We start from the raw sequence: 25,207 nt of genomic DNA on the forward strand, positions 1-25,207 counted from the left end.
AGAAGAAATCCCAATTACTCCCCCTTTGAGGACTATGGGAAGAGAGATGTGATGGCCAGTCTGGCAGCCATCTTGGTACCATAAGGAAATGGGCAGACAAGAAAAAAGAGATTAGGAACCTAGGTTCTTCAGATTAACTGGGAACCTGTTATTCCTAGCCTTATGTGAAAGAAGCAGCATGCTGTTGCTTAAATCATTGTTGGTTGTATATTTTGTTACTTTTAGGCAAAAGCATCCTAAATTATTCACATAGTGATGAGTGAGCTGATGTCACATGGGATGTCTGAATGGGAGTATCTACATTAGAATTCAACATGGTAGTGCTCAGCTCTGTTCTACCAGTAGACTTTAATCCAAAAGAGTGAATAAAAGTTTACATAAGATTCATAATCAAGCTATGAGCACCAAAACTGAAAGGCAGTAATAAACACACAATAAAATCTTCTTATAAGAAAAATAGTCTGGGGCTGGGGAGATAGCTCAGTTGATAGAGTGCTTGCCTCGCAAGCATAAGGCACTGGGTCGATCCCCAGCACCGCAAAAAAAAAAAAAAAGAAAAAAAAGAAAAGAAAAATAGTCTACCTTTGGTGATTTTTAAGAAATTAATTGTCCACTGTTCTTCCATACAAGAATTTAAACAGATGTAAGATGGTATTTTAGTCCAAAATTTTAATAACAATGAAATGAAGACTTGCTTGTCAAAAGAAGTTAACGTCAGCTTTCCCACCAACATTTCTTACCAAGGCAGCATTTTATCATGGACCTTCTATACTCAGTAGAAAGCTAATAACTATGAGACAGTGCATATAGGCAAAAGGATATCTTGAAACAAAATAAAACTTGAAGCAAAAGTTATTTCCATTCCCTCTGCATAAAACACATATCCACACGAAAGAAACTTCTCCATCCAAACATATTTTCCTTACTGAAACTGGAGTTTGAAGCCTGTGTTTATAACAACATTGTTGCTGTGGAAATAGTTGATTCAACATTATGAACTCACAGCTGAATAAAGTAAGGTGTGGAGCAGAAGTCTATTTAAACAGTGGCAAGGCCCATAAAACATTAAAAGGCAACCTGAATGGCAGTGAGTCAGAGCGACATGTTTTAATGTAAGGATCACACTTTTCCCCCCATGACACAAATGGGACGTTTCTTATTAATTCTGTCCTATGACGGAACCCTGTGATCATCCCAACTGCTCTGCAGACGTCCTAGGTTTCGCTCTGCTGTCTACGTGGGGCCGTCTGCATGCTATTAAACTGAGGGTGTTTGGAGTGACTCCTGCAGGTCAGTCCTCCTCAGAACGTATTCAAGTTACAGCCCACAGTGCACAGCTCAGCACGGTCACTTGCCACTGGCTGTAACGGCCTGCTCATGGGACAGCAGGAGGCACACAGCCTCCCTTCCAGCTATAGCTTTTGGAAGCGGACAGAAATGTGAACCCAGATGGACCTCCCGCCCAGCTGCCCCCACACACTGACATGGAGCCTCTGACTCCTGGCCTTTGATGGGCCAGTCGGGGTTTCACAACAACCTTGAAAGCCCTTAAGACACACGGCGCTCTGTGGAGCGGACTTTGTGACACTCGGCTCCTCCACTTCTCTTCCCCACATTTTAATGGGAGACACTTTTTCAAACTCACAGATTCACTCTTTCCTATTCTTTTTGTCTGGTTTTCTGAATGTTTCCAGTTATGACACACTTTAAAGGCTGAAAGCTTACCCTTCACACAATAAAACACATTCGACGTGTTTAAAAATGAGGACCATGTTCAGGCTATAAAAAAACGGACCTTTCCTGGCAGGAGATGGCAACAGCGAAGGGGCTCTGTAAATAGAAACCCAGCTTCCCTCCACAGTCCTGCTGCCCAGGGTGCGGCCGCACTCTGCGCCTGCACAGGAGATCAATTCATACCAGCAAAACCGGAAAAGTCACAACTGAAAGCAGCCGTGGAAGCAGCAAGAGCCAAGAGTGCCACGCAGAGCCGGGTTTCCTAGGAGGTGACTCAGGAAACACTCCTGCCCAGGCGAGGTGGCTCGCCCACCTCCTGCGGTTCAGAATGTAGGTCAGGCTTCCTTGGCTTGCAACCTCAGGGACCAGGGTGAGAGGCCAGAGGCAGGAGCCAGGATGCTGGGGCTGCCAGGAAGCCCCTCGGCTCTGCTCCAGCTCTGGGCCTGGCCTGCCCTCCACTAAGCCTCCATTCCACAGGCCATGGAGTGCCTGCTGGCCACCTGGTGTGTTCTCATCAGGGTGCCCAGAATGTGGAGTTAGGTCTAAATATTGGATGGTCAGCTCACCCAGCTCAGTCGACACTGGAGACCCGGTGGCAATTTCCCCGATCTTGGCCACTCCATCATAGTAGGCTTTTCCTGCAAGGATCATAGCTAGACAGCAAAGGGAACACAGAATTGTCACTTAGACAAGGAAAGGAGGAATTGACACAAGTTTTCTTTCAAACATCCCTAGGTCCCTCCTGGCTACGGCAAGTGTGGCTTGGAGACGGGACTTGTGCCTGATGGCTGTGCGGGTGGAGAACACCCACAGCAAAGCCTCATCAGATCCTCACCTGGGACCAGCCCTGGTGCCAAAAGTCAGAAGGCGGCCCTGGCTACTCCTGGTACCAGTTCCAGAGTGAATCTGCTCATGACACCCAATCAAGGTTGGGAACACATCTACTCCAGCAAAAACCCTTTTCCTAGATGGTTATTCTACAGCATTATAGGTCAGCACCATTATTAGGAGGACTTGGGTGGGGTAGTTTAGGAACCTGGTCCTTTGATGGTACATTTTTTCCTATGGGGGGGAAAAATCTGGAATCACAAACAACCAGGGTATATGTTATCTGGGGAAATCTATGACATCTTACATGTGTTAGCATCCCCCCAAAATCTCAGAATTATCTAGGGGGGAAAAAACCAACAAAACAGAATGCGTCCCCCCACTCTCCTTTTGGGCAGAAATAGAAAAATGTTTACTGCTGTATAAGCTGGGTTCTAATTATTTTAAAAATGTTTCCCCCTTCAATCTGATTCTGAAGACTACACTATGACTCCATGACTTCCCGGGACAAGTTCCACATTCTTTCTGAAATGGAGGCTGTTCATCTATAAAATGCCCTAATAATGAGAGTGTCAGATGGAACAGTGGCAGTCGCTCACTGGGCACAGTGGCCCACACCGGGAATCCCAGCTACTCAGGAGGCTGAGGAGGAGCATCCCAAGTCTGAAACCAGCCTGGGCAACTTGGCAACACCCTGTCTTGAAGTAAAAAATTTTAGAAAGGGCTGGGCAGGTAACTCAGTGGTAGAGCAGTCCTGGGTTCAATCTTCAGTACACAGAAGGGAAAAAGTGGCTGCTGACGACAGCTGCTGCAAGTGCAGCCTGAGGAGAGGGAAAGCGTTTGACAACCAGCCTTGCAACAAGGCCTTGCCTACTAGTGTGATTTTGGAGATCATTTATTTTATTTTGCCCAAAGATTATTTTCATACACAGAAACTGGTTTCTTGTGTAGCTTCGGATATGGCAGGATTTTGGAACCAAAAGGACCCCTTGTCCAGTCATTGCCTTTACCAAGGATGCACCAGCTGCTTTGGGGCACTTCATAATGAGCATGTTCTCAAAAGTGGCTTTTATTTTTTATTTTTATTTATTTATTTATTTTTGCCGTGCTGGGGATTGAACTCAAGGCCTTGCAAGGCAAACACTCTACCAACTGAGCTATGTCCCCAGCCCAAAAAGTAGATTTTAAAGGGAAGCATGAAAAAGGTAAGAGGGCAGAGAGTTAGGTCACGTCCAGCTGTAGGTAGGCCGAAACAAACAACCAACCCGATTTTATGACAAATTTATCTATTTCAGCATTTACTGTAAAGATTAAAAATTTTTAAGTTATGGTATTCACTATCTGTTTGGAAGTTCTGGAAATGCAGTGTTCTGTGGTACTATTATTTTTTGTGGCTGGGGATAACCTTAAAGTATAATTATAAAAAGAACAATAGCAGTTACCACTTATATAGACTTTTCAAGTCATTACTTAGGTAACCTGCATTACAATGTTAAGAAAGAGGTTGCAGTGTTATCAGCCTCTTCTGCAAAGGGAAGGGGAGTGGAGATATTCTGGGACGTCCCAAGGTCAGTGGTGAGTCAACGGCAGTGCACACAACTCCAACTTCACTTCCGTAGTTCGAAATTGTGGTGCGTTTTGACTCTCTGGTCTCAGCTTGAACTGAAAAAACAGTGACTCCACCTCAAACGAGGTGTGTAACCAGTAAACTGTCAAGTTAATATGTGTATTTTAGAAAGAAGATTTTAAATTGTAAAGTACTGATAAGCTGAAAAGTCAATTAGTGGGAGGATGGCATGCAGGATTACACAATATTTAAACAAAATTTATGGTTTGCATTCCCACATTAAATTGAAAAATTTCACTAACTGTTGACTTACTTTCACTAACTGTTGACTTACATTTAAAACCATGTAATCTTCTCAGTCTTGAAAAATACATTTACTTTTACAATAAAATTAACTTTAAAATTATATAACTTGCCAGGTACAGTGGCACATTCCTACAATCCCTGCAGCTTGGGAGACTGGGGCAGAAGGATTACAAGTTGAAAGCCAGCCTCAGCAACTCAGTAAGAACGTGTCTCTAAATAAAATATTAAAAAAGGCTGGGGATGTGGCTGCTTGGTTCAATCCCTAGTAACAAAAAAAAAAAGTATATACCACCCCCCCCCACAAATAATATGTATCCAGATAATAATAATGATATTTTAATGATTTTTGCCCCCCGCTTTGGGAACACAATTCTTATTGTTTCTACTACTTATTGTTTAAGGAATAAAGCATATCAGTCCTACTTTAGTGACTGGTAAGCTACTTAATCAATCTAGATAAATCTACATATATACCTCTACCAGATAATTTTTCCTTAAAATAGTTTCATTGGATTTCTGCTCTGCTCAAAAGCCTTCAATGGCCTCCCTTGGCCAGTAGGGTAAAACTATGCTCCCTGGAGAGCACAGTAGATTTTTTTTTTTTTTTATAGTAATGGTCTTCAATGGGAACCACATCTCCCAGAATTCCATCTGTGTGGTTCCCAACTACACTGAGGGGTAGTCTGGCCATGTGAATTGCTTTGGCCAATGGGGCATCAGCAAGCATCCAGGAAGCTTGATTAGTGCTAGGTGTTGGGGCTTATACTCTTGGGACATCACCACTATGGTGTAGGACCCAGTGTGGTCTCACTGAAGGGGAAAGACCTCGTGAGGAGAGGGCTAGCCCAGTTCCCAGCCTTGGATCCGGGGCCCAGCAGACTGCAGCTGCAGAGGTGAGCCTTGGGTGTCCCGAGAACTGCCCTGCCTTTACGGAAGAAATAATAAACTGCTGTCCTAAGCCACCAAGTCTGAGGGAGCTTGTTGTACAGAAACAGGTGACTATGATGCATTCAAATGCATACCTAAGCCAGACCCTTGCACCTGTTCCCCATCAGCCTCACCCAGGCCAGCACGGATCCCGGGGTTTGGTTTGGATACCTTTCTTTCTGTCTGAAGTAGGGAGTGCGGGCTGAAACCCAACATCTGTCAGTCACCTCAGCTCCTGCGTGGCCTCCTGCCAGCTCCAGTCCACACCAGCCCCCACTGATCAGACTCCTGTGACACTGGTCTCTACACAGCCCTTAGTCATTGAATGTTCTCCACCTTCTAATCTGTTGACTGCATATCTGGCTGGCATCCTCAACTGTACTCCAAATTCCCACCAAGGACTTTATAAATGTATTTAGATTTCTCAGTGGTTTTGGCAAAACTATAGCCAGAAGGACTGTAGAAACTCCGGGAATGCTTATGAATTCCAGAATAATCTCCAGGAGGTGTTAAAGTGAGAAGCCTTGTTAGCAGGATGCTAAGCTGTGGGCAGTTCACTGACTCACCTTGTAACTCTGCCTCAAAGAGGCAGCTCACAGTACGAAGAAAGAGAAAAAAACAAAAACAAAAACAAAAAAACCCACTGCAGGCCACAGTGATCTCCTTCACGAGGACATCTACAACAATGACTTTGTGGCCTTGTGATTAAGCAATCACCGAAGGAGAGTCAGCAATACCAGGCAGTCTCTCCCTCTCTGAAGGAGGGACTATGCCGACAAGCGGCACGGAGGCTGGGGGTGGGGTGGCTGGGGGTTCCCAGAGCTGCTGCCCTTCTGACACTGAAAGCGTCAGTCAAAGCACACACAGTGATGAAGGAAGTAAAGAAGCAGTTTACTGTTCTGAGGACAACAGCAACAATGTTGCCTGTCACCCACAGTCCAGCCAGCACATCCCCCTTTCCTGGGTTTTACTCTGCTAAGGGACAGGAGGCCACAGGTTTATTATTTTTTTTAAATATCAACATGGAGCAAGGTGGGGTGTGGCAGAAGGAAGAAAGAAGGGGTAAGTAAAAGCCACTTGATCTGAAGTGGCTGAAATTTGATCTGAAGACCTCTTCAGATTAAAACCACTGGAAAGGAAAATTTTTTATGTTTCTTGATGAACTTAGTGAACCAGGGTGGAGGATGAACCTGGAGTCTGGATATCTGGGATGGGTGGGTACCACCTGCCATACAGGGAGAACTGTCTTATATGTAAGAATCTGTTGACTGTTGGCTCCTTAAGGTTTTAAGGTGACTATGGATGAATTAGAATCGCGTCCACCTTTCAGCAGGGAAATGCACATGCAGCTGCATATCAGTTTTCTCAATGAAACCTTGAGTTTGTGAACAACTCTGGTTCACAGAGCAGCAAATGTCAACACTCAAGTTTATTTTAAAATGAATGAGAATCTTGTTTATTTTGAAATGAAAATCTAAGTCCAAACTCTGTATGTTTTTCCATTTGGTCTAAAACTACTAGTTCTCATGTTATTTTTAAAAGTGATACATCTAAAGGGCAAGAAAGTCTTCGATATTAAAAAAAAAAAAGCAGAAAAATTCCTGTGAACAAGACACTAACATGCAAATGTTTTAAACATACATTTTACATGTTATTAGTTCAGGGCAAATTTGGTTTAAAAATGAAAAAACATGCTGAGGGCAATGATGTAAGAGACTGCCCCATGTCAACAAAGCATGATTTGAAAGTTAAATGCACCACACATGGCAACTATCACTCAGCTCACTCACTTCGAACACACTAATATCATTGTGTACCACCAATGCAAAGTTCTGTAGATTAATTTTGCCACTAAAAGATAGTTTAAACATTGATGTTAAGCATTTAAAAGTAAGTAAAATATTTACTGATTAGCTTTTACACATGCTTTACATAGATCAATTTAGAAAAACAGACTTACCATTAACAGCTTTTTCATAATTTTTTCCTAGGTTTATTAAATTTCGTAGCCCCGGATTAAACTGTTCCATAACATTCTGACAAACAAAACAAACAAACAAAACAAATTAATAAACAGTAGACCAAGCAATCTTTAGATCTTATCACTGTGTGGCCTAGGATACCTGTGTGTACATAACAGTCGTGTCCATAGTCATAAATGCAGACTTAAAAATCATGAAGAGAACATATTTTCTTGCCTGATGAAACAGGGGGCAAGGGGGCTGGGGAGATAGCTCAGTCGGTAGAGTGCTTGCCTTGTAAGCACAAAGCCCTGGGTTCGATCCCCAGCACAAAAAAAAAAAAAAAAAAAAAAGAAAGAAACAGGGGGCAAGGTATATGCAAACCTGGCCATTCTCAGCAGTGCAAGGGCTTCCTAGAGCCTACTAGCAGTGCAGACATTCACAAGCCTGCCTTGCCCCACAGGGACTGTGGGCCCAGAGGCAAAGGTGCCCTCTTGGGTATAAGTGAATTGCTAACCATCCTCATTCTAGTATGAAGAAATGGGCGTGCTTCACCAGCTGCCTGAACTTAATTCATAGCTAAGGGCAATGTTTGGGCTACCCGGTGAACAGAACCTTCCAGGAGATTTTGCTTTTACTCTTCCTAAACCTGAAGGACGGGCAGCAGATATTCCTGCGGTGCGGACTTCATGAGTGGAGCACATGGTACTGCCTCTGGTCCATCTGTGAACACAGCATTAACCATCCCCAGCGGACCCCTCGGGTCTCACTGACTCTTCTCCCCAGATGTGTACTGTAGATGATCGGGAGGTGAGAACAAAAAAACCACCCAACATTCAACAGGGACAGATTCTTCACACTCTTCAGAAGCAGAAGGTCCTCCATTGCTATTGGGAACGGAGCTCACGCGACTGCCATTTACCAAGCAGTGGCCAGGCTCACGGTGGAAAACAGCCCTCGCCTCGCCTCAGCCTTCCTCATTCTCGTCTTACTCCCTAGAATGCTTCCAGCCAAGCTCTTTTTCTCCTGCATACTGCCAGAGATTTGAATATTTTCGGTTTCTCAATTTTAGACAGCAACTGGCTCTTACCATAGTACATGGGGACCTAGCTCTTGATACCTCTCCGCTCTCCTTCCCTCAGTCCTTCCTATATAATCACACAGCAATTTTCTGGTAAATCAATAGTCAGTGTTTAATATGACTTTATAAATATTGGTCATTACGATTTGAGGAATGTACTAAAGATTACATTTCATAGGGCTGGGGAGACAGCTCAGTTGGTAGAGTGCTTGCCTTGCAAGCACGAGGCCCTGGGTTCGACCCGAGCACGGGAAAAAAAAAAAAAAAAGATTACATTTCATTTCTTGGTAAAGCCTTTTTCTTATTTCTGAGATTAATAATTGTCTAATTCTACCTGTCTGCTATGCTTAGTTTTCCAGGTTCCTATCTTAAATTCTTCCACATACTCTGTTGGATCTGAAAAGGCCTATCAACATTGTTCCTCAAATATATAAAAAACTGCCAGCTAATCTTCCATTCTATTTCCCCTGCTAGAACCTTCTCCAAGGACTCTGTCCTCCTGTCGTCCTTGCACGTCCTTCTGATTGCCTGGGTGAAGAGCTCTCAATAACTGGGTTCACACCTTCCTTTTTCCTCCTTTCTGCTGGAGAACATTCTCTAAAACTGATCTAAAAAATTGTGTGACAGGTACATTCATGTCCCCATGTGTCTGAAATTACCTTTATCTTTACTGTTTGATATTTTGCTGGGTGGAGTATAATAAGTAGACTGAACTATTTTCCTTAGACTTTTAAAGATCTGGCTCCACTGTCTTTAGCATTCAGGTTTTAAACATTTTTAAAATTTGTCCTTTTTGGATATACATGACAGTAGAGTGTATTTTGACGTGTTGTATATACAGGGAGTATGACTTCCCATTCTCGTGGTTGTACATGATGCGGATTCACACAGGTCGCATGTTCATTAGAACACGGGAGAGTGAAGTCCGATTCATTCTGCTGGCTTCCCCATTCCCATCCTCCCTGCCTTCCCTTCATTCCCTTTGTCTAATCCAGTGAACGTCTATTCTTCCCTCCCCTGCTCTTACTGTGTGTTAACATCCACACAGTGGAGAGAACATTCGGTTTTTGGTTTTCGGGATGGTTTTATTTTGCTTAGCATGATATTCTCCAGTTCCACTCGTTTACCTACTAATGCCATAATTTCATTCTTTAAGGCTAATATTCCATTTTCTTTATCCACATTTATATTCACATTTTCTTTATCCATTTATCTGTTGAAGGGCATCTAGATTGGTTCCACAGTTTAGCTATCATGAACTGAGCTGCTATAAATGTTGATGTGGACTCATCACTATATGCTGATTTTAAGTCCTCTGGGTATACAGCATCCAGTTTTGCTACTGAGAAGTCACCTGTCATTTCCTCTGTGACTTTTCTCTCTTCTTAAAGCTTACTTCTGGAAGCCATCTCTTTATCCCTATGTGGATATTTTTTTATTTTTCCATTTTTTTTACTGGACACTGGTGGACACTAGCCATATGGAAAATTAGGTCCTCCAAGTCTGGAGAATGTTCCTCTCTTATTTCTTGTCTTTTCATCCTTTCTGGAACTCTGATGAGGATTTTACACATCCTGGATTTATTCTGTAATCATTTTATCTTTTCTCTGATTTTCCACTGTTTTATGTCCTATATCTGATAGATATCCTCAACTTAATATTCCAACTCTATTATTTTTAAGTTTTTGCTATCAGCTTTTAAATTTCTATGCTTTAAAGTTTCTTGCCTGATCCTTTTTTAAAGCACTCTCTTAACCTTGGTTCATGAATGCAGTATCTTATCTGAATAACCGTATCCTGTGGTTTTTTATTCCAGCTTCGCACATCATCTCCTGATGACTCTCCCCACTGTTTACTGCTCCGCAGATTTGTGTTAGAGGTGCCCTCGAACTCCTGGTGGTCTTCCATGGTCAGTTTATATTAGGAGTAAAGTCCTCACTCACATGCGGGCTGGAAGCTGTGCATGCCCATGGCTGTCGGCTAGTAGGCTTCCATCAAAGTGCTGGACAGAAAGCTGTAGGGTCTGGCCACAGGTAGCTGCCAGGGCCAATAGACTTCTCCAGAGAAGTTCCTAGTTCCCTTTTATTGGGTGGGAGGTGGGGAGTGGTTTCCCAGTCAGGACTGCATCCCGAGCCAATTTTCCCCTCATTCCCCTGTTTCAGATCCAAGTCTTACCCCCTGGTGTGTTTCCAAGACTACAGCTCCCTGATCTGATATTAAACCTCTGATCTGGGCTGGGAGATAGCTCAGTTGGTAGAGTGCTTGCCTCACAAGCACAAGCCCCTGGGTTCAATCGCCAGCACCGCAAAAAAAAAAAAAAAAAAAAAATTAAACCTCTGTTCTGTCAGGCGAGGGAGCTACTGCTGTGGTGGGCAGGCAGGAAGGGGAAACTGGGAGGCCAACCACCTCCCACACCAGATCCCTGTTCTGCCTGCTTCCTGCCTTCTGTGGGCCTGGTCCTGAGCTTCTGGGGTTCTGGGGATGAGTGGGTCAGTTCTGCCCAGTGCAGTAGGTTCTGCTCAGCCAGCCACTGCTCCTCTATCCACCTTCTGTTACCCCAAATTTCTGTAGGACTTTGGCCAACTGATGTTTTCTTTTCAGGTATCTTTGCACTACAGATTTACATTGAAAAGATTTACATGGTTAAAAAAAAAAAAAATCCTTTACCATCATTAGTGTGTTCTCAAGGAAAACATGAGGTGACTCTTCTCTGTCTCCCTGAGAGCCGACTTGTCTTGTATTACTGGAGCGGGCAGCTGTCCTGGGCCCATGTGCCACAGCAGTCAGGAAACCCCAGAGCCAACTGACCTCTCTACCTCCTACAAGATGGCAAAGCCTCAGAACTGGATGCCTGTTGCCACAGCTGCTATTTCTGTGATCTTTTATCAGTTCCCTTTCTATTTTAAAATAAAGTTTTAATTTTAAAATAGTTTAAAATTCACAAGGAAGTGTTGTGATAGAGTTGCCAGGCATGCTTCTTCCAGGATCTTCAGTGATAACATCTTTTTTTGGGGGGAGTGGGGGCAGGTACTAGGGACTGAACCCAAGGGCACTTAACCATTGAGCCACATCCCCAGCCCTTTTTATATTTTATTAGTGACAGGGCCTCACTAAGTTACTGAGGCTGGCTTTGAACTCTTGATCCTCCTGCCTCAGCCTACCAAGCTGCTGGGATTAAAGACATGTACCACTGTGCCCAGCCAGTGATATCTTCTATAACTGCAGGACACCCAGGAAATGGACACTGGTATGATACTAGTAACCAAACTACAGACTTTATTTGGATCTTACCAGTTCCTATACCGGAACTTGGGGGTGAGGGGCATAAATTATTTCTATGAAATTTTATCACATGTATGGATTCGTATAGCTCTCACCTCAATTATACAGGACTGTTCCATCAATACAAAGACCTCCTTTGTGTGTCCCCTTTTAGTCACACCCTCTCCATCCGTCCTAACTGCTGGCAACCAATGAGCTCCTTCTCTAACCTGGTCATTGTGAGAACATCTAATAAATGGCATCATACTGTCTGTGACCCTTTGAGAATGGCCTTTTCATCAGCACAACATCCTTAAGACATTCCAGTGTTGTGGGTGCATTAATAGTTTATTCTCTTCTTTTTAACTTACACATTACATTCCACAGTATGAATGTATCATAGTTTGCTTATCAATTTATGTGTTGAAAAACATTTGAGTTGTTTTCAGTTACTAGCTATCCCAAATAAAGCTGATAAGAGCTATCATGTACAGGTTTTTATATGAACACAAGTTTTCCTATCTCTAGGATAAATACCCAGGAGTTCAGTGGTTGCGTCATAGAAGAGGTGTATGTTTAACTTTATAAGAAACTGCCAGGCTTGTTTCCGGAGTGGCTGCACCATTTTATATTCCTATCAGCAATCTAGGCGAGCTCAATGATTTTAAAAATCTAATAATTTCATTAGAAAATGATCTTTTTTTTTTAAATTTTTTAAATTTTTTTAATGGTAATGGGGATTGAACCCAGGGCATTTCACATGCTGGACCACTAAGCTACATCCCCAGTCTAAAAATGGTCACTTTATAATTAAAAGATAAAACTATTTTAAGGAAATCTTGCTTAAAATTCTTGTAATATTCTTATGAGGCTGTAAAAGGAAAAGTAATACTAGGTTAGCCCTGCCCTATTGTATGCAGGCAGTAGCATGGAAATCCAGATCTGTTTTCTTAAGCATGCCCTTTATTGAAGGGGATAGTAGAATTTGATTTCTTGATATAATTCTTGAAATGTTCATACATAACTATCACCTTAAAACACCACACCAAACACAAATCACTGTCCAAATGGTTCCCCTGAAAAGCAAAGTTCAAGACTTAAGATTACAACTAGTTGTAGAGAAAACAAAACAAGGGTTTTTAAGCTTGAAAAGTCCAATGTGTTCAGTTCAAGTCTTTGCTATTTGGGAAATTTCCACCCAGAAATTTCGGTCCCTTTCAAGAGTGGAAAATACATTTCTATACCGGCTTTTGGCCATTAATCTAGTTATCTGAGCTGAAGTACATGTGATTTATAAAATTAGGAACAAATAAGCAGTGCTGCCTTTGTATTCCAAAGTCCATAAAATGTTATAATAGCAGTGGATGCACCTGGAGCTGAATGGGTCCCTGGATTGGGGTGGCAGGGGCAAGAGCTGGGTGAAAGGCCAGTGCTATGACCAAGCTTGCTAAGACTTGATCTACAACTAGAGTCATGAGCAATACCCACAAAGTCCATCTTAAAATTGGCATTAAGAATAAAAAGCTTAAGACATCAAGTGTATCTCAAAGTGAACAGAAAGGGTACAAATTAGCCAAGAAGCACTACTTTATTACAAAGAAGTAATGAAAACTTAATATGTACCCACTGGTTACTACCTGGTATAAGGATAATTTGCCAACCTGGTTTCAATCAGAATGTTTCATTTTCATTCAGAGAACATGGATAGCTATGGTTATAAAATAAATTCTAGGCTAAGGGACTGGCAATATTACAGTTTTAGTTGTGCCAGTCTCAAGGGAAGAGAGGTTGGTTCTATCGCAGATGCTGAGTAGCACTGGAGAACTAGTTGTCAGTCATTCTGAATAAAGTATTGAAGAAAGGATCCCTTGGAACCCGTAGGCACATTTCAGCAGATTTCTAGTTGATCTGTTTATCACAAGTTTTCCGAGTGCCCCTTGCAGTTATTAATCATAATTTAAAACAAATCATGCAATCTTATCATAGCTTTAACATCTTTAGTTTTTGGAATTTTTTTTTCATTTTCTGAAAAATTATCTTTACCAATACAGAGCTATGCACAATTAACTGGGTATCATTAATTTATATTTAAGAAAGCATCAAATAATTAAATTATGATTAGTCAGTCAGATAGTGAAACTAAGACTTTAAATTTCTAAGCATTAGTTTCCCTTCTAGTTTTCTCCCACCACTACCAGTTTTCTACATGATCAAGAGCAAATTATTTGATTTTTCAGCACCTTGTTTTTCTTAGTTAAAATATAAGTAATAAACCAGTCATGGTGGTGCATGCCTGTAACTTGGGAGGCTGAGGTAGGGAAATTATAAGTACAAGGCCAGCCTCAGCAACTCGATGAGACCCTGTCTCAAAAATGCTTGGGAATGTTGCTCAGAGTAGAGTGCACCTGGGTTCAAGTCCCAGCACCACAACGTAGGGGGAGGAGAATAATGTTGAGATTGGATAAGCTTTAAAAGTGATTTTTGAATCTTCAATGTTTTGTTCAGCTTGACTGAAGTATGAATGTATCCTTGAAATTTCATATATTATTTTATTCTACACACTCTAATGCAAATTACTCCATGTCGCAAATTACTCCATGTCACAATGCTCTGATGAATCAAGGCACATGGCAAGAATGTGCTAAGGGATACCTGGGGGTACTTGTAGGTGGGTATTATTTGAAGAAAATCCTCCTTCCTTTTTGAGTGTTACTGCTGAACCAACCTCACCAGCACTGGATTAACCTCCTCTGCCTTTGGGGAAAGTATTAGCAAGCAAATCTGGCAAAGAGGCAGCTGCTTGAGGGACACAAGAGTCAGTCACACTTCGCATCATGGATGTGAAGCACAGCTGCACAGAGAAAAATTAAACTGAGATGTTTTGAAGTATTAAGCTAGACCAGAATTACTCATTCAAACAAACACAAAAATGTTTTGTCAGTCAAATAATGTACCTATTAAATTAGCTATCAACTTGCATTTGCATTCATTGCTATTCTGTATGACTTATGACATGCCATGATAGTAGCAACAAGCCTGGGAAGGGGGCGTGCCTCGAATTCTTGGGCAAATCATGTTACCACCTCTCTGAGCCTTAGTCTCGTCTTCTATGAAACGGGGATAATGGTGATTTTCACTTTATAAGGGATATGAGGATTGAGTGTGGAAATTGAACACCATGGCACATTTAAAGGTACCAAACCTGGGGCCTTGCACATTCCAGGCAAACCTTGCTCTAGCATGAGCTGCACCCAGCCCTGTGGGGCACTTATTATGTATTCTTTAGAGCTCTTGACACTTAGCACATACTGAATCAATTATAATTAATATTTCAAAAGAGAAGCTCTAAATATTAGTCAATCTTCAAATGGATAAACATTCTTATTTACACAGATACCTCTAGGTACTCCCACTCTGTGACATGAAAATAAATGGTATTGTTTTCCCACCTCAAAGTGTCATTATTAGGATGAGAGAAATCATAAATACAAACCATCTAGGGTTTGTGGTAGCCTTCTCTAGAAAGAAAATAGGTGTTATCTGTTTTATTCATTTGAGAGCATTTTACTTCTTAATTTCTTGAGCTATGTCTCTGGCTGTATGCCCAACATTGTACACAATCTTCTCTTTTTTTTTTTTTTTTTTTTTGGTGGTACTGGGGATTGAGGCAAGCACTCTACCAACTGAGCTACATCCCCAGCCCGAACACGATCTTCTCTGACCTTAACACCATAGTTGTTACTGTCCCTGTTTCATAGCTGAAGGTCCTGGGGACAGCAAGAGGCAGAGGCAGACCCTGGCAGTTTCCCTACGGACTCTTGCGCTCCGCCTGGGCCTCCAGAGTTCCTTGGGAAGAACTGTGAAACAGATGAAAATGCTCCCCTGAAGTCAGAGCGCTACTTCAGCGGGTGAGGGGGACCTCTGAGTTCTGCTTTCCCTCTAGACGCCTTCTCATAACTGTACCCTCCTCTTGGGTGAATATGTTTAATCTCCTAATTGCACCGCAACATGGATCCATTCTGCCTGGGCAGACGAGTCCTTCTCCCCTTTTCTTTCCACTGAGAGAGGGAGAGGCTGAAGAAGGCTCCGAAGCCACTGTAGTCCCCACAGGAATGGCTAGCAGTTGACACTGTCATACTGGCTCCCTTTGCTGAAAGTTACTAAAACCCTACAGATAAAAATTACAGGATGCCATAACCACCCCCACCCAAGTCTTGGGTTCCCCACCCCTACCCCAGGGAAGCTGCTGTTAACTTTCTAACCCATATTTTATACTTTTTTATGTATGTCTACCTAGTCATATTGATATGTAATTTTGCTGTATGCACTGAAAAGATGTTCAATGAGAAACACTTACATGGCATCATATAATGTGTGTCACTTGTATCTTCCCTTTTATTCAGTATTTTGCTGTTGGACCTACTCATCTGGACACACACGGACTGGGTTTATTCCTACTCAACTCCTGTGTGCACTGTGACGGTGAGTTCTAGATGTCCCTGTGGCTAGGCTACAGTACTCAGTCCATTTAATGCTAGCCGACATAATGCTGTGGAGCTATTTTGCAGATACGGTTACTGTCTACGAACAGTTACTTATATTAGTAAGCTTATCATCCCCCCAAACCTGGGTGCAGGTCATCCAGTGAGCTGAAAGACCTAAAGAACAAAACTGAGAGTCCCTGAGGAAGAAGAGATTTCACTGAAGGACCACACGTTGCCGGCCACCTGCCCCACAGATTTCACACTGGTCAGTGCCACAGTCATGAAGGCTGTTTTCCTGAAATAAGCCTTTTTATATGGACACACATACACACCTATCACACAAATACACTGCATTTTATCCACCTGTGTCTCCACTGAGTGGCAAGTAGGTGGCTCACAAGCTTTAGCTACTACTGACTATGAGGCAAGAAACCACCCACAGCCCTCGTGTGCACAGGTGAGAACGTACCCAGAAACAGAATCGCTGGGGCCCGACACGTGACAGGTCTTTCAATTCTGCCTGACACAGTACTGCCAAACTGAAGAAAGCGGCTGTAGCAATTTATGCTCCACAAACACTGAGTACAAACACCATCTTCCACACCTTCGCCAATCAACACTTGGTCTTCCTGTACTTTGGTCCATTTTGTGAGTAAAGGAAAGTACCCTTTTTTTAAAGGACCATAAACTGTTTCCCTTGTCTGCATTAAAAAAGCCCATGTGTCTGAAAATATCCAAGAAGGGGAAGAGAAACCAAAGGTGGTTTCCTAGTACAGTTTCCTGGATTTATCCTCAGTTCTCAGGTTTGACTTTTGTCCTTTAACACCCGGGTAGGAGGCAGGTGCGAAAGCCCGGCTCTGCCCTGCGCCAGAGCTGCGGGCTCCACCCTATCGCTGTGTTCCAGGCTGCTCCCCGAACAGGTCAAGCTCATTCCCAGAGCGGGGCTTTACTGGCTCCCCCGGTACCCAAAGGCTCAGTTCTGGATACCTGGCCCACCGGCCTCTGCTTAAAACCTCTCAGAGACACCCTCCTCAGCCCTTCTCCCTGACTCCAGCCTGCCTCCTTCTCTGCTCTCAGTGACCCTGGCTTCTCCTTCTTCAGAGTGCTTATCACTACTTCACATGACACACACCTGTTTACACTGTTTCCTTAGCAGGAACTATGGATAAATTAAGGACAAGAGCCTTAATTTGGCCACCACTGCATCCCCAGCACCAGGCAGAGTGTCTGCATCATCGAATGTCCTGTAGTGGGGTCGGCAGTGGCAGTTTGGGGGTCTGTGTTCTACAGAGAGGCTGCTCACAGTGTACCTGCTGTACACCTTCCCTGTGGCTCCACAGGCTCATCAGCACACGTACAGACACAGTGGCCCAGTGGGCCAATTAACCGTACGAATCAAGCATGAGGTAATGGGGCCACTGCTTGCAACTTCATTAGCTCCAAGTAATAGGTCCATCCGAGAATCATAAAAGCTGCAAGGCTCTGCCCTCTACCTACTAGGGCTTCACACACTTACAAAATCTCAAAGTGCCAGGGCTTTCCTTATGAATTTTGTTTCCAAACTTTGTGTTTTTCCAAGTTGCCATTTAAGTTACCTTTCACATACTAAGCTATATTGTGGCTCTTAAAAAGAATGCCTTATTGGGCCAGGTGTGGTGGCTCATGCCTGTAATCCCAGCTACTCAGGAGGCTGAGGCAGGAGGATTACAAATTGGTGTCAGCCTGGGCAATTTAGCAAGACCCTGTTTAAAAATAAAACATAATAAGGGCTTGGGTTGGTTCAGGCTTCAGTGGTAGAGTGACAGAATTCAATCTCCAGTACCATTAAAAATAATTAAATAAAAATGAATAGTTATTACAAACAACCCAAATACCCATCAACTAGTGAATGGACAAATATATCAGTGCAATGGACCATAAAAAGGAACTAAGTACTGATATATGCTACAACATGGATGAATCCCATTATGCTCAGTAGTCAATCACAAAAGATTACATGCTTCATGACACTATATGAAATTTCCAGAAAAGACAAATCTATAGAGAGAATACATATCAGAGGTTGTCTGTGATGGAGCGAGAAAGAGGAGGGACAAAAAAATGACCTAAGAATGTGTACCCTTAAAAGGAGTAAACTTAATAGTTATATATCTACAACTCCATAAAGATTTACAAACAGACAGCGCTTGACTGTTTTTAAGGATTCAGGGTCTGTATATCCTTCATGCTGTGGGATGGCCACAGAGTCACTTGCTTGCACCTTGATTATGGTTAACTAGCTCACACATAGAAGATCCAGATGTTTTGAGACAGGTCAGTTCAGGACCAGAGGAAAGTACTCTTGTTCTGTAAAGAGTACATAGAAAATGTAGCTCTCTGCAGCAATCTGCCTTTGTAGGGTGAAAATCGATGTGGCCTATTAGTAGAAAGTGAAAACCCACTAATTTGTAGATCAAACTGCTGGGGCAGCAGCTGTCTTTCCAGCTATGACTGGGGAAGGAATCTGGCAACTGTTTTTCCAGCAAAAAATCCTTACTATGTCCTTCTTTTTGTCTTTTGTTTTTTGAATCCAGGAATGCTCTACCACTGAGCTATACTGGCAGCCCTTTTAAAAATTATTTTGAGACAGGGTTTTGCTAAGTTGCTGAGGTTGGCCTAGAAGCTAAGATCCTCCTGCCTTGACCACCTGTCTGAGGGCCTACAGGCATGTGCCACTGCACCTGGTCTAACCACATCCTTCTATAAAAGGGAAGTTTCATAGGAAAGCTTCGGCCCACAGAGAAAACACCATCGAACATGCACTGTGACTTGAACATTGTCTTCCTTTCCCTTCTTCATCATGATCCAGGTTTTGTTTTATACAGAACTGTTTCTCCTTAAGGACTGGGGATGTAGTTCAGTGGTACTTGCCTAGCATGCATGAGGCTTTGGGTTCCATCCCCAAAGTGGCGAGGTGGGAGATCCTTCAGGGTGCAAAGGTCAAGCTAGAAAGAAAGCAGGAAGGCCTGCAGGTTCACATGGATCTGTCCCTCGCAATGTGGCCTGAGCATGAGCAGCAGCTAGACCAGTGGTCAGTGAAGCAGAGGGGATACCCTTTTGGGCTTAGCCTCACATAGAAGAATGTTTCGAGTCATGGGTGCACCTATTAGGTTCCGAGCTCCCTAAGAACCAACCAAGAGATCAGAACCAGTGTGATCATCCAGAAAGATAGGTATGAATTACCAGACACAATCACATGCCCGCAATGCTGTTCCACTTTTTAATGAAACAGATTTCTGTGACAAACTTGTCCCTCCTCATTTATACATCAAGAACTGTTCTGAAGCTAAAGCACAAGAAAGCCAAACAAAAAGGCCACAACACACTGATGGAAATGAGAAGGATGTTCTAGGTTGTTTATACCTCTTAAAGTTATCAAGGCTTTCAAGAAAATCATGTCTCAGAGTGATCCCAGACAGTATATTAGTATAAAAAAATCTGGATTTTCAATTACTTTTTTTTTTTTAAATGTGGAGGGAGAACCGTATACAGGTATTCTGATTTCACGATCATCTGATAAAGTAACATGAAGAAACAATGATCCAAACTCAGTTCAAAACCAGAAAACTTCAATTTTAAACATTAGACAACAGTTTCACCTTTTCTGTTGGTGGAATTCAAAATCGCTTTTCTGGGTAGTTTAAGTGCAGATGATCACACCGGGCTTAAGGTCAGTGGTGCCAAGAAAACCTCTGGCTGAAAGCAGGAGCTCCTAGCCTTGGCCATCAGCAAGCTCTCAGACACTGGACCAATGCCTAACCCATGCTGGCCTCCATTGGATGGGATTTTTGGAAACCCTACACCAAAATTCAAGCAGCTTTCAGACTTTGAACTTCAGAGAGAATCATATCTATAAAATTGAAATAAACACTACTCCTTGAAATTCCAATTATGATAAGAGCTGTAACCATTTTTGCTTGGTTGGTAGAGGAATGTTTTGATTTGAAAGAATAGAAACACAATCTTTCCTGTTCTAAATTATAGTACCAGGATGACTACAACAGAATGTAACTTTAAATTTTAAAAGTAACGTTCCAACCAGAATTTGACAATGTGCCTCTTTTCTGGAATTTTAGAGAGGAAGAGAGAGAAAGAGAGACACAGAGAATGCATGCACTAGAGAGAGAATGAGACTGAACAAATGAATCATGGTAAGTATTAGAGAACACATGTATTTAAGTCTCATTTCACTAGCTCTGTAAAATCCTTCTCACATTTGGGCTTTTGGAGCAACATTAAAAACTATACATGTAGCCAGGTATGGTGGTGCACGCCTATAATCCCAGTGGCTCAGGAGGCTGAGGCAGGAGGATTGCAAGTTCAAAGCCAATTTCAGCAATTTAGTGAGGCTCTAAGCAACTTAGTGAGACTCTGTCTCAAAATAAAAATAATAAAAAGGGCTGGGGATTTGGCTCCCTGGTACCAAAAAAAAAAAAAAAAAAGAAAAAAATTATACATTCATGCAACTTTCATTATCTGCCCACACTGAGCCCAGGAAACACCAAGGTGAGTCAGGAGAGAGCTCCGGCCCTTGAAACTGCATAGTTAAATAGGCAGAGATCGGTGTGTGAAAAACACCAAGGCAATTCAGATGGATGTGGTGAAAATAAGAAATGCAAACATTTTTAATATTACTTGAATAGCACTTAGAAATATGTAACCTTACCATAATTGTGTAAGTGACAAATATTAAAAAACAAAAATTGATTTGATGCTAGATATAAAATAGCTGTCAATGGATATATGCTTTGAAAAGGTACACTCCACTATTTGGTTAAGGGTTCTTGCCTGCCTACTTTTCATTTTTAAAAGGCGTGTCTTGGGATAAAAAGCAAGCAATGAATTTCTAGGAGAGACCGACTCATAGCCTGGGCTGCATTTATTTAGAAAGCCCTAAAGTACTAAATAGGTAACAGGAACTTTATCAAACCAAAGTATATTGACTTTAAACAGCAAGTGCCACTTTTCTGTGAAGCTCATTAGTTTCTTCCAAACTTTACTCTGATATCTAGTATTATAATAATAATTATTATTATAATTCCAGTGAATTATTCTGCTCTACATTAAAATTACAGCCCTTGTGGTCTTAAAACTATTATTCAAACACCCCAAATAATTTAATGACATTTCAAGATCCTTACTTAGATTCCAGTAAGGAGAATTTAAATTTCTAAAAATGTAATTTTTGTCTCTCCTCTGCTCCTTTCATATAAACTTTCCAAAGACTTCTACGAATTGCCTAAAAAGCTTCTCTCAAACTCAACCTTCACACCTATTAATCCTTTTCTCCTTTCTTCCAATACTGAGACAAAACAAACTCCAAAAACATGAACTGAAAAGGCAGGACAACCTGGGACAGGGTCAAGGAAGCGCAACTGAAGGTGCCAGGCAGGCTGGGGTGGAGGGCAAGGGCTGGCAGTACTAAATTCTGGCAGTTGTGCCACCATTGGTGATGACCTCAGAAGGGCAGTTTGCATTGGCCTGTTCTCCAGTGTGGTTCCTGATGGTGACTACAGTGCCTGACATAGCTGTGGTGCTCCAGAAAACAGCTGCAGAAAGAGTGAATGTTGGTGGAAGCTTGGGGCATACATAACAGGTGCTCAAAACATGGCCACTGTTATTAGTGCTGCTGTCTCAATCCCACATGCTAAGGAGCAGGAGATGATTTTAGTCACAACTGTGTGATGAGCACAGATCTTCAGTATTTCTCCCACAAATACTTCTGAGGTCTTACTATGTACCAGCCCCATGAGGGAATTAAAAAATCCTGAAGGAGCATACAGCTCATTGGGAGAGAGAAAACCATGTGCCAATAATTTCAACACTATTCTTTATCAAATATTTACCCAGCTCCACCTGTGTCGGTCTTCTAGATACTGAGGATGGCTATAAACAAACGTGAAAATCAATGCTTATACGACGATTACAGTCCAGTAAGCTCAAGCCACCAACAGGAACATGAACTGAACACCTACTATGCACTGGACACTGTTTTAAAAGCTTTCATGCATTACCATGTTCAATCCTCACAAGTACCAACCTCATGAGGTAGGCACTATTATCATCCTTATTTACAGACAAGAAAACTGAAGACAAGATCAAATAGAGGCGAATGACTTAGCAACTACAATCCAATCTAGAATAACAGGGGATGGATTAGTTAGCTGAAGAAATCTTCTCACAGAGCATTAACAGTTGGACTGAATCACTAAAAGGAATAAGGTTTTACATGTTTACTAGCTTAGAGATAAACAGTATACTGTCAAGGCATGGTTGATGTCCTGTACTTCAAGTTGCTCAGAGAATTGACTGGTCAATTAAAATCTATGTGTGTGTGTAGCGGGGTGCTGGGGATGGAACTCAGGCCTCACAAATGCTATGCAAGTGCCTGACCAGGAAACAACATCCTCAATCCAATTATCCAAGTTTCATATCATTGTCATCATCACAATGCTTAAGTATAAAGAATTATCAATGTGATTTTCCCGATTTGTCACTTGAATTTTTGTGGCCAGAAGTGTACTGGTTTATTACCTTAAGAACACCTGTATCTGACAGGCATGTGAAGGCGACAGGGCTGTCTCTTGTACCCCTCCCCTCTCCCCCTAACTCATGTGGTCAGCTCTGCACTTAGGATGGCTGGGGCTGGGCAGGTCATCTGTTCTGATCCCCTCTCGCCCCGGGTGTCTGCTCCAGGCACTGAGCTCTAATCAGAGGAACTTCCCCCTTCTTTTGACAGGTTGTCAACATCGGTTTTGTACCTTTGCAGGACACAACTTGAAAGCGTTCAGCTGCTTGCAACAACAGGAATAAGATTATTAAATTGTGGCTTTAAGAACTGAAATCTGAATGGTTTCAATTCTGTTCAGTTAGTTTTCTGTTGAATTTATAATCTCAGGTTAGTAAATGTTAACAAGTATTCCTGTGTGTGAAAATTAAGAGAAAAACCATTAAGACTTTTTAACTTTAAAAAGTCAGTTTGCAAACAGAGGTATGAAAATGGTAATTTCATACCATTTAAATAAATGGACCATATAGCCATTTGTGCTTCTTTTCAGTTAAGCGTTGTAAAAATAACCCTTTAACGTTAAAAAAAAAGGTAAACACTCCAGAAGGCAGAGTGCAAGTGAGAATTCCAAATCTCACTCCTCCAGTTAACTTGCTGGCCATTGAGATTTTTAGTGAAGGAATTGTTATTGCTTGGGGACGTTTTAACCTCCAACGCACCATATAAACAGTTTAAACAACAAAACACAGGAGGGCATCTTGACCCCTGCTGCTCTCTCCAAATCACTCAGCCTAGCAGGCTGCCAGCGATCCCTTAGATCTCTGAGCAGCGATCATCTATTTTGCTCACTGGTTTGGGAACTCATTCTAGTAACATTTTTCATTTATTTTCAAAAGGGAAAACAGCGACATTTTATCTTATATACACGAGCTTCACGTTTATCCATAAAGATCTGTAGCAACTGTTAGAGACTGGATACAATCCCTAATGAGATAAATCAGAAGGAAACTCAAGGTCAGGAAAACAAATACAAGTATAAAATCAAGGCTGAGGAAAATAGGGTCAGAAGGATATAGGTCTGAAGGGTTACAGAGCTGTAATTACTTGGTAGATATCCACAAGTTTATGGGGAAATTATGCCTAAAACCAGTAGACAAAATCTCCAGTATTCTGGACAATGCCCACATTCCAGCATAGATATAGGTGCTTTACTACTGTAAGCACATGCGCACCTCCCGTGGGCTACTTAAAGAGGAAGTGGTTTTAAAAGACCTACTTAACTGGTCGGAGCTCAGGGGAAGGTGCCCTCTCCTGTAATGCAGGTCACAGCATAATTTGGTGTGTATTTTCTGGAGGACTTTTTGCAACGATTCGCCCTTTGACTCAGGTTCCCTCCTGGGGATTTAGCTTTCAGAAAACATGATGGATTTGGGCAAAGCTTTACCTGCGGAAATGCCCAATGGAGTGCTTTCACAACAAAGTCCTGGCAACGACCTATGTCCAACAACAAGGGCTCGATCAATAAATTATGATGAGGAACAGTACCATGGAGTCATTGGAATGATAAGGCACCAAATACTGACTGATGTGGAAATATGTCCTGGAAAATACCTGAAGAGAGCTGGGTGCAGCTCAGTGGGGAAGCACTGCCTCACGTGAACAAGCCTTAGGTACATCCCCAGGAACGCAAATGACAAAAAGCCTCCAGGATTAAACATACACACAAATACATGTAAACAATGTGGGGAATGTTGAAAGGTATAATTTTAGGGATTTATTCTCAAGTACATACAATTACAATGTAACTGGGGAAAATTAAAAATAACATTTCCTTTAGTCCTAAAATCTTAAAAATACTAGCCTATTGTGCCTGTAACATTTAAGTTCATACATTTCAAAAAAAAGTTACACGAAAAGAAAGAGAAAGGCTGGGTGTTGGAGGCACATGCCTGTAATGCCAGTGACTTGGGAGGCTCAGGCAGGAGGATCCAAGTTCAAGGCCAGTATCAACAGTTGGTGAGACCCTGTCTCAAAATGAAAAATAAAAGTGGCAGGGAGGGTGTAGTTCAGTGGTTCAGCACAACTGAGTTCAATCTCCAGTGTATGGGGGGTGCTTTCATCAATACTCAATTAGCAAGATAATTTAATTAACTACAAGTGCTCCACTCTATCCCAAGCATTCTAGTTTGTCTAAATGGCTCATCTCTGCCCTCAACATCCCCTCCATAAAAAGACCCAGGGTGCTTGTCAGATTCATCCTTATCATTGGAGGAACTGTAGTTAGTTCTTGTTACTGAGTGGTATTCTACCATATGAATGATATGTTCAGCTATAATGGTTTTAGAGTTGAATAAACTGAGATTCACATTTTACCTTCGTGAATACCACTACAACTGTATGGCCTCTCTGAGATCCACACCCCTAGGTCCTGATTCTGTCTCTGACATTAAGTGTCCCCTAAGGGGCTCCTGTTTAGGTTGCAGGCAGCCTACAGAAGGAGATAATCAGCAG

The 25,207-nt window shown here is 42.2% G+C and overlaps 1 protein-coding gene across 2 annotated transcripts in view; it reads right to left on the bottom strand.

The window, feature by feature from the left end:
• BAIAP2L1 (BAR/IMD domain containing adaptor protein 2 like 1) overlaps positions 1-25,207 on the bottom strand; it is a 92,058-nt gene that overhangs the window by 61,721 nt on the left and 5,130 nt on the right. For both annotated transcript variants that reach the window (XM_079121278.1, XM_079121279.1), the window contains exons 2-3: positions 7,323-7,398; positions 2,301-2,387 (exon numbers count right to left, since the gene is read on the bottom strand). In XM_079121278.1, coding sequence (XP_078977404.1) covers positions 2,301-2,387; positions 7,323-7,398 — 163 coding nt within the window. The remainder of the gene's footprint in view (positions 1-2,300; positions 2,388-7,322; positions 7,399-25,207) is intronic.

This window comes from Sciurus vulgaris (assembly GCF_902686455.1).
Source record: "Sciurus vulgaris genome assembly, chromosome: 18".
Classification (NCBI taxonomy): Eukaryota; Metazoa; Chordata; class Mammalia; order Rodentia; family Sciuridae; genus Sciurus; species Sciurus vulgaris.